Source organism: Perkinsus marinus (genome assembly GCF_000006405.1).
Source record: "Perkinsus marinus ATCC 50983 genomic scaffold scf_1104296952312, whole genome shotgun sequence".
Classification (NCBI taxonomy): Eukaryota; Perkinsozoa; order Perkinsida; family Perkinsidae; genus Perkinsus; species Perkinsus marinus.
Genome location: NW_003208908.1, coordinates 30,982 through 40,234, shown reverse-complemented (window position 1 = coordinate 40,234; position 9,253 = coordinate 30,982). Strand labels below are relative to the sequence as shown.

The following is a 9,253-nucleotide window of genomic DNA, read 5'->3' as shown; positions in this document are numbered from 1 at the left end:
GAGCCATCGGTAAAGATGGCATTTCCGGAGAGGAGAGCCGCCTGCGCATAGCTCTTGGCTCTTTCTTTGTCCCGGATCGTAGTCTTGACCCAAGGTTGCCATGGTAAGATAGGCAGACCCCGCCAGTGCTGGACCTTGTCCAGACTATCTCGACTCTCTGTTAGAGTCAGACCTTTGACCGCGAGTGTCTGGTCTAGGGCCCTCGCACAACCAAGTGCGGACAGCCTTACGGCTGCAATAGTCTTGAGCTCCAAGTCTGCTGGTAAGAGACCAGCCGCGACACAAATAGCCGCGTTGGAGCAGTTCCGGGGAGCCTGGAGGGCCATCCTCGCTACCATGGCTGTGACCTGCAGTAATGCGGACTTTGCCGTGGCGGATTCAAGCCCTTCCTTCCAGGCCGCTACTGCGTGGGCAAGGGCCGGTAAGATCGCCACCATGTAGGTTTTGATTATTTTCTTACCGGTGATCCCTGCTCGCGCCCAACCAAGGTGCCTGAGACGACCAAGTTTGGCCTTGGCTTCGGACACCTTTAACCGAATATGGTGCTGGAAAGAGAGGCGGTGGTCGATCCAGACACCGAGCACCCGTACGACTTTAACAATGTCGATAGGTGTACCATCAAGGGACAAGGCATGGTTCCCGATGGTCCTGGGTAGGAGTGTCTGGCTTTTAGCCGGCTCGTAGGACACTCCCGCTTTGGCGGCCCAAGCCAGTAGTAGAGCTTCTGCTGACTGCCACCGTTTAACCAAGGACGGGCCAGTTCCACCGGATACCACAACCGTTGTATCATCCGCATAGAGGGTCAAGCTCACGCCTTTCGCCTCCAAATTTGCGAAGTCATCTACAAGCGGCAGGGTGGATAGAAGGAACAAGAAGGGGCCCAGGGCACTGCCCTGAGGCACCCCTCGTTGAAGTTCAGAGTGGCCACGTCTGCACCATAGACAGCCGAAACACTCTGGGCCCTCAAGTAGCCTTCAACAATGCTCACTAGATAGCGTGGGACATCGTATTGGGCCAGGGTTGCCAGGATGTGGCTGTGTTTTACCGAGCTGAACGCGTTTTGCACGTCGAGTTGGACAAGTGCAATAGGCGCGCTCTTACTCCTCTTTCTGCCAGCCCTGAACGCTTCGACCACGCGCAGGACAGCAGAGTCAACCGATTTGCCTTTGCAGAATCCATGGACAATGGGAGAGTCCAATCGTTTCTGGATCTGCGGGCAAGAGGCAAGCCGTTCTATTATGAGACGTTCGAACAGCTTGCTACCTGAACCGACCAGGCAGATTGGCCTCCAGCCGTTAGGCTTGGTGGGGTCCCTGCCGGTCTTATGAATGAAGATCCCTTTAGATGACTTCCACCCATCGGGATATATACCAGTCTCAAGAGCTTCAGTGAACTGGGTACACCAGTTGTCCTTCAGCACCTCGAGAGTATCGAGAATGATGCCATTGGTCACATCATCCTTTCCAGGGGCCGCGCTTCTCCGTAGACCATCGGCCGCCTCTCTGAGCTCAGAGTAGGTGACCGCCGGGATGGGATCGGCTTGCGGCGGTAGAACCAAGGCATCGACCTCCGCAGCCCTTTCGGGATCACGGGGGAAGAGCTTACGTAGGAGGAAGTCCGCTTGATTCACTCCATGCGGGCATATGGCCGCAGGAGGAATTCGGGGACAACCTCGTTTAACACAACGAGAGTAGTGCTGCAGATCCTCAAAGAATCTACGAGCAGCTGCTCCCTTGGCCTCTTCGACAGCGGCACAGAACTTACGTCTGGCAACGTCGCGGATTTCCCGATAATGCGCCGTGGAAGGTGCATCCGGGCCGTTTAACCTTTTATGGCGGTAGAACGTCCGCTGGGCCCTTTTAAGCTTCGCCTTCAGCCTAGACAGCTCGCCCGTCCACCAGGTGGTGTCAGAGGGGGCTGGGGCTTCGGGCGTAAATTGTTTTACCAAGGTGCTCAAGGAATCTGTGATACCCTGACAGGGTAACCCTGTAAAGGAGTATCAGAGGGAATCCGAGAAGCACCGTCCATAACCTTGGCTATATCTACGAGGCGATGGGCCAATCGCGGGAGCACAAGATTGCCACCCTGGCTGTCTACCTCTGTGTAGAGTAACCTGTGGTCTGACCCTCAAAGGTCGTCCACTAGCTCCCATCGGGGCGAGATGCCGTCTCTGGGAGTACCGTACAGTAGGGTGAGATCAATCCAGGAGTGATACCGCTCGGATACAAAGGTTGGTAAGGATTCGTCATCATTCAGAATCCGAACGCCTTTCTCCAGGCACCAATCTACGAGTGACTCACCACGCTGCCAGGCCTGCCTACGCAGGTTGCTAGCAGTTAGCTCTGAGCCCCAAGCTATGTGCCAAGCATTAGCATCGACACAGATGTAGAGCGGGACGGACACAGGCCACGTGGAAAGGACCTGGTCAAGCTCAGAGAGCGCCAGTTCCCTCCTAGGCATATCCGTGCCGTGAAAGTACCATGACGCTATACCATAGTTGTTTCCCTTGACCACGACAAGGTCACGGGAAGCAAAAACCGTGTGGCAGGGGATGCCACGCTTGGACAATATACAAGCCTCCTCGTTCTTACGTAAGCCGTGGTATTGGTAGCCAACGAGCTTACGGGAAGCGGAACAGGGTTCCTGGAGGCAGACCATGTCTACGAGAGTGCTATGCAGCCGTGGCAGAAGTAAATTCAACGCCAGCAGCCGATGACCTTCATTATGCTGTAGAATCCTTATCATTGACAAAAGGCAGCATTTCCGAAGTCAGTACGGCCCCATTGCCGCCTAGCAAAGGCGGCTAAGCTCTCACATGCACCATCCGTGCACTCGTGGTCCCCTTTCGGTGAACTCGAGCTTCAGGATGAGATGCGTTGAAGTCCAGGCAGTTAGCGCATTTCAGCACCGGCCCTGTGATGGACTGAGCCGTACAAGCTTGTCTCTCGTGACCGAAGGCTGCACAACGCGTGCAGCGAATCTTGGCCTGATCCTGCTTATGAGGACAGGAAGGGCCAATATGGCCAATACCACAACACCTAAAACACACTGATGGGGAGCGAGATGTCGCCCATCTGGTGCAAAGGTGATTTAATACCAGGCGACCCTTCCCTTCCCCATTGGCAGATAGCCTGTGGTAGAGGGTTGGGCAGATCGCCATAACTAAGTGCTGGCCGCGCCAATAGACCGCGCTGACCAGCTTGTCACCGTCGATACCTTCGGTGAGAGCAGGATTGCCCTCTTTGATAGAGCGACTCACTGAGTCGATAGTGGAACCACGGGCTATTGCGGGATTAAACAAAATCACACGTGGCCATAATCCAGTGCGGACCTTGGCTGTATAACCCTGCATGCGACTCAAAGACTGAACGCATGTGTTCCCGTGACTCTCATCGCTAAGGACTAGTCCAATACCTCCCTTGATTGGGAAGGTGGTACTGACGATGACCGAACCACTCAAAAGCCCCAGGGCCCTGCTGCGAAAGGTCATGAACTCGGCGGCGTCCATTTTAGCGGCGTCATCAACCGAGCGGAGTTCAACCACGCAGGCCTTTTTGTTGGCCTTCTTGGCTTTCTCCAGTGCAGTTCTGTTTGGGCCAGGGGCAGTAGTGCCTTTACCCTTGCCATTTCCTTTACCTTTACCTCTGGCTGCGGGAACCGTCGGTGTCACGATAGTGCGATGGTGCACCGGAGTAGAACCAGGGACGCGCATCCTTTTGGTAGGACCTCTAGTGGCCGCCACAACTGTCCAGGTATGGGAGGGTTGGGCCGCGGGGGAGGGTTCCGCCGGAACCGTTCCGGAACAGAGGTCGGTGCCTCGCGAGCTGTGCATACGAGGTGGGAGGTATCGGCGCGCTGGTTAGAGGGATTGGTGGCAAGGGATGCCAGAACAGCGGATGGCGCCGCTTCAGCGCGGTGGGGAGGGGTGAGAATAGAGCCGGGACGTGCCGCGCCCTCGATCAGCGTAAGGTGGTGCCTGGTTAGCACTTGTAAGACCTTTTGGCCTCTGAGCTGATGCTCAGGAGGTAGAAGGTCTAGGACGCCAGCGACGGCGTCAATCACTTCCGAAGGCCGGTAAAGAGAAGCCGACACACCGTTGAACTTATTGAGGAGCTCGTCCAGGCCCGCTGGACCAGACTCCCGTGGGGATCCAATTTCCACGCTGACAGGATTTACTATTTCTTCATCGGGAGACACAAGCAAGCGTGGACTCAATTCGGCGCGAGACGAATTCGGATAAAAATCACCAAAATCATAGTTTTCCAACGAATGAGTGCAGGCTTCATCAATCTCCACGTCGCTGTCATCAGCGCACAAATCATGCCAATTGATTTTACTCGAAGCCGGATCCCCACGGTGTCCAAGCGAGCGAGAGACCATCCCACCATTTTTACCAATAGATTTCCTCGGAATGAGATCACCTCTATCTTTACCTTTCCCCTTCGCACCACGGAAAGTCACGGCTTTGTCGACCATGGGTTCGCCCTTAGGGACTCCTGTGATAATAGCTTCCCTGCTGAGGATCGAGTCCTCGATACCAGACTTGTGTGCACTCGATGGCTCTTCGCGACACGGGCTGTCGGGCGGGAAGAGGGGAGGGGTTAGGTCCGATGATTCGTGAATTTCTCGAACTGTCATAAGAAAACAAAAGAACTCACGCTGATGTGGCGTATGTAGAGTATAAATCGCGTGGTGCTTGGACATCTGACGGGGCCCGAATATTCGTTTTATGCCATTCGAGATTTACGACACTTGCTATTTCACTTGCCATAAATTGCTCAAAAGCGATTTTTTCATACTCTGTTGCAAGTTGTCTCATTTGATGATCGAGCGGATCGACTCTTTTGGGCAGGGGACTTGGGGAATGCAAGAGATGACAAGGGAATTACTGCTGCTGGGACCGCGAGGGCATCAGTAGCTTTACTAGAGGCTTGAACGAATGAGGAAAATGGTACTATTCTGGGTTGATGGTGGAACTCCCTTCCTCGAGGTCCCTGGCGCCCATCATGGTGGCAAAAGTCTAAATAGTGTCGTCCCTTGGTCAACTGTCATTGTACACTAACTCTTCCTCGTGCTGGTGGACCCCAGATTGTTGTGTCCTTCCCGTCAATAGTCGGTCGGTGTATGCTGCAGTCGCGTCCTTGAATGGGTTTCCGTCACGTTTCAGCCAGCACGGAAATTCCGTGCTGGCTACCGAGCCTTCACGGCATGCTTGAGAGGGCAGAATCACGACCGACTCCACGCCTGCTCGTAATACGAGCCTATCATCGACCCGGCTAGGCAGCACTTCGCGGCGACGGCAGTTGTTGATGGGCAGGTGTACTTCATGGATAGCATGAACGTCCATCTCCCTCACGATGGATTCTTCGTACAAGCTATGCGTCAACTCTACGGCTCACGTGAAGTCCTGAATGTTGCGGTGCAATAACAAGAATACGGGAGCAATACCTGTGGACTCCACGCGGTAGCTAGATTGACCGAGGTGGTGCTGAATAGGCAGTGGTTCACTCTCACGGTGTTCGAAGAAAGCCGGATGCGTTACCATGCTGCGCAGTGCATCTCCAGCGGTCGGGTGTTACGTTTCCCAGAAGTATTCCCAGCCCCTCCTAGCATGGCCTTTGGGCCAGAAGGGAGGATAGTAATTTAAGTGGGTTTTTTGATCTTGGAGTATTGTACATGTTTTCAAATATAAAAATAGTGGGGTTGAGTTGAGCCGAAGTGCTTTAAGGGGATGAGTATTAAATGTAAGATACAAGACGCGATACGGAGAAATGGAGTCCCGAGTCCGAAGTTAGTTCGTACAAAATAGTATTCTGCCGGGATCGAACACACAACCTCGCGTTACTAACCTCACATGCCTAACCGACACACCATTCTGCCGTGAGCAAGATGCTGTGCAGTCAACCGGCTACACAATTATCGCACGAACAATCCCACGAGTGTGTACGAAAAGCTGGAGAACCCGTAAAGCTAAGTAGTGCGACTTCGGACGGATAACCACAGCCAGGCGAGTCAGGTCCAAGTACGATAAGGTAGTGATGAACACCCCCTCGTGTTACAAAGTCAGAAAGGTTCGGTGTCGAGTGGTATAGTTGTTAAGCGCTCGCCCATTTGGTACAGAAGTGGACAAATTCCCCAGTATAAAATTTGGTACAACACAATCGTCGGTGTTTGAGTTTGTCACGAATTCGTGTTTTTTTACACCACCAAAAACGTTTGGTTCAAAAGTGGATTGGTACAAAAGTGGAGACACGGAATAGACAGTATAAGGCGAGCGCGAGGGCCTTATCCGTAGCTAACGTGTGCATGCGTCAAACGATCGATTGCATTCAGAGTCTTCCGAGGGATTCTTTTGAGGATTACTGTTGGCACTCCTGCCAACCTTGTCGACCGCAGCTAAGTATTATCTTATACCTGTATCTACCCTTGGGATTGTGTTGCCAGAGTCACTAGCATCGACTACCTATAGTATCAATCGACGACCCGATCAAGACTTCGAGTAGATTCGTCCACATTCTGATATACGATCTTACGTATAATTTCCGTCGAATGGCTGACTGCCACAAGCAGTATGACCTCGTTTTATCCAGCTAGGTAGCCCACCTCTCCCCTATCAACTAAGAGCCACTTCGTACGCTCTACGGTCTCTTATCTACATCAGGTTTGTCGCGTATGGAAGTACCATTACGACGATCTAGGCAGCCGCCTCCAATGGTGATCGTATCTGTCGGTGATCGTATCTGTCTTGACTTCTTCATGTTCTCATAGTTGGTCTACCCGTGTACGGTTTGTGACAGGTTTGCACCGCACAAGGTTGTGCGGAATCTTGCTCATTGATAGCGTTTAACGTGATTAAGCGAGTTGATCGATAAGGTTGGAGCAGAAGGACTCCGGATTGAGGGGGACTTCTTGGGGGTTTTCTTTCGGTAGCATCAAGATATGTTTAAACCTCCATAGCGCGTTGTAAACATCCTAGCGCCGATGGCAGTGTTGGGTTGTTCAAGAAGAGGCTACAGCTTGAGTTAACAATTGTTAGGGATGTTAGAGCGCGACAGTGTATATGTGTACGCATAATGTTGATCAATCATTACAAGTTAACCACTCTGACAAGTTGCTACTCTTCTCCCACAGGTTCATACCGATCTGTCCTGTTCATCTATTGCGGGCTGGCCTTCTATCGTTAGTTCTCTACGATCCTCTCAACAATCATCTTTGAGGAGCGCCCCTGTTTTCCTTCTAAGACTTGAATCTGAGTGAGTGTCGCTCCAATCGGGATCACATTCTGCTGTCATTCCTCTAGTGTGGATCAGGTTTATTCGTCACGAATGTCGATCCTTGAGATGTGTGCATTTGTAGCTTTTTTCCCACCGATTTCTGTATCCTGTCATGAATACCTGTCAAATTCGTCTCCCACAAGTCCCAAAGAATGACGCAGACGTTCCTGCACATAGCAGCCAATCTGAGTCGACCACTGAAATTGACAACTCCGCATTGGAGTTACCAGAAGATATTTACATATCTATGCTAGCCCTCGGTAGGGAAGCTCGTCAACGTTGTGGGCACATTACGCACAAGTACCGAGATATCCTACTTATTCCTCGAGGGGCATCATTCAATTATCCTCGCATCGAGAGTGGAGCTAGTACGGCTTCGACATGCGGTGGGACGACTGACTCTCAGGATTCCTGAGACACTTTCCTGAGTCAGGAAAGTCCATCTGGCAGTCCCTGACCTAATGCCGAATAATTACTTTTTTCGTCCCATCCATCGTAACACCAGCGATGAGCACACAGTTATCCGAAGCCTTTCGTGTTGAGTACTGAGTTCTCGAAGTTCCGAATGCTCTTCTGACATCTCATTAAAAGGCGCCTTCGCACATCGGCGAGGTACAGTAGATCGGTCAATCAACTATGGAGTGCTCAGAGGTTAACAGTACACAATCAGGTACACACTGGAGTTTTCGTCTCATGACTTGGTTGTCGAGTTTCGATAAAACGTGCATCCGACAAATCGTAATGGCTATTGTTGCAATCTTTAATCAAGGAATATCTCAAGTTGAGCCTGAAGGCTATGAAGGTCTAAATTCCCAATGTTGCAACGACGCTGAGGATATCGGACTATCGACCAGTGTGATGTCACGAGATGCTGTTTTCCTCACTTTACTCTTGATTGGCAATCGTTGGACTGGTGAGCGTAAGCTACACAGGCCAACATTACTGGTGTTGAAGAAAGTTGAGTCTCATGACAGGACTCCATCCAAGCATGCCTATCGAGAACATCCTCAGGTTCATCAATATCGAGGGAATCCTCAGGTTCATCATGTTGGTCCCATTCAGAAGGTATGCTTGATATCGAGTTGAGCAGAACAGAACTCAACAGTTATGGTTCTTTGAAGCAAAAAAACGACTCGGCGGATAGATGATGAATGTAAAAAGCATATTTCAACGAACTGAATAATAACTCGAAAACATCAGGAGTCCATATTCACTGCTACTACGCCTTGTAACAAGTATCCAAGTACCTGTGACAACGACAACATAGGAGACTACCAACAGCTCGCTTCAACTCACTTGGCCACCACGATGTCTGCCAGCTCCTTCGGGACCGAAGCTGCAGAACCATACACGGCTGCATTACCACTATGCCCTAACAAATAACAGAACCCCTTATCTCACTACCAGAAGTGTGAACACAGTCTGGTCATGCTACAGGTCCAGGCCAGGAATCGAACCCATACGTACCGCTCTTCACACCAGCGTCTAACTTCGCCTTCTCCGCCTTAAGACCAGCCTCGATATCCGTTAACAATTCATCCATTTTCTTAGCGTTCAGACGTGTGACGCATATATGAACGCCCGATGGCATCTGCAGCATGTTCAAGTTCCTAAGGGAATAACATTAAGGCAATTTCCACTATGGTCACCCCACCAATGGGTCTTGGTGTTGTTCTTCAACCATTCTGCAAAGTCATAGTCATTAACCCCATTAGTGCAGGTAATAGCCACCACCGAAACGCTTGGACGGCCCAACACGCGAACTCCCTCTATGTCGTTGATTCCCTTCTCGAGGTGCTTAGCAGCAGACACTACATAGAGTCCATCATACAATCCCAGTACAATCGGCACGCTCACCAATTGTCTTGCATGATTCTTTATACCCATCTCTTCCGATGTGCATCAAGTCGCCCAAGTCGCTGCGACGGCAGCTGCTGGTCTGATGGTGAACCCTTGGCGAGTGCATAGCATTAGTTCGA

General features: G+C 51.4%; 4 protein-coding genes across 4 annotated transcripts in view; all 4 read right to left on the bottom strand.

Annotated features, from left to right (window-relative positions):
- Positions 1 to 841: 841 nt before the first annotated feature.
- Pmar_PMAR003125 (conserved hypothetical protein) lies at positions 842 to 2,658 on the bottom strand (the record flags this gene model as incomplete). The annotated part of the gene is made up of 2 exons (XM_002777015.1): positions 842 to 1,986; positions 2,322 to 2,658. 2 exons carry the CDS (start codon positions 2,656 to 2,658, stop codon positions 842 to 844), a joined length of 1,482 nt encoding a protein of 493 aa, XP_002777061.1.
- A 145-nt stretch (positions 2,659 to 2,803) lies between these two features.
- Positions 2,804 to 3,712, bottom strand: Pmar_PMAR003124 (hypothetical protein; the record flags this gene model as incomplete). The annotated part of the gene is made up of 2 exons (XM_002777014.1): positions 2,804 to 2,992; positions 3,098 to 3,712. The coding sequence occupies 2 exons, from the start codon at positions 3,710 to 3,712 to the stop codon at positions 2,804 to 2,806; spliced, it is 804 nt and encodes a 267-aa protein (XP_002777060.1).
- Positions 3,713 to 4,952: 1,240 nt separating this feature from the next.
- Pmar_PMAR003123 (hypothetical protein) lies at positions 4,953 to 5,690 on the bottom strand. The gene has a single exon (XM_002777013.1). The coding sequence runs from the start codon at positions 5,345 to 5,347 to the stop codon at positions 5,042 to 5,044; it is 306 nt and encodes a 101-aa protein (XP_002777059.1). The 5' UTR covers positions 5,348 to 5,690; the 3' UTR covers positions 4,953 to 5,041.
- Positions 5,691 to 8,493: 2,803 nt separating this feature from the next.
- The window catches only part of Pmar_PMAR003122 (sphingosine phosphate lyase, putative), a gene marked incomplete at both ends in the record, with an annotated part of 1,849 nt that continues 1,089 nt past the window's right edge, over positions 8,494 to 9,253 (bottom strand). Inside the window, 5 exons of the mRNA XM_002777012.1 lie at positions 8,494 to 8,521; positions 8,571 to 8,646; positions 8,742 to 8,884; positions 8,929 to 9,085; positions 9,117 to 9,226. Coding sequence (XP_002777058.1) covers positions 8,494 to 8,521; positions 8,571 to 8,646; positions 8,742 to 8,884; positions 8,929 to 9,085; positions 9,117 to 9,226 — 514 coding nt within the window. The remainder of the gene's footprint in view (positions 8,522 to 8,570; positions 8,647 to 8,741; positions 8,885 to 8,928; positions 9,086 to 9,116; positions 9,227 to 9,253) is intronic.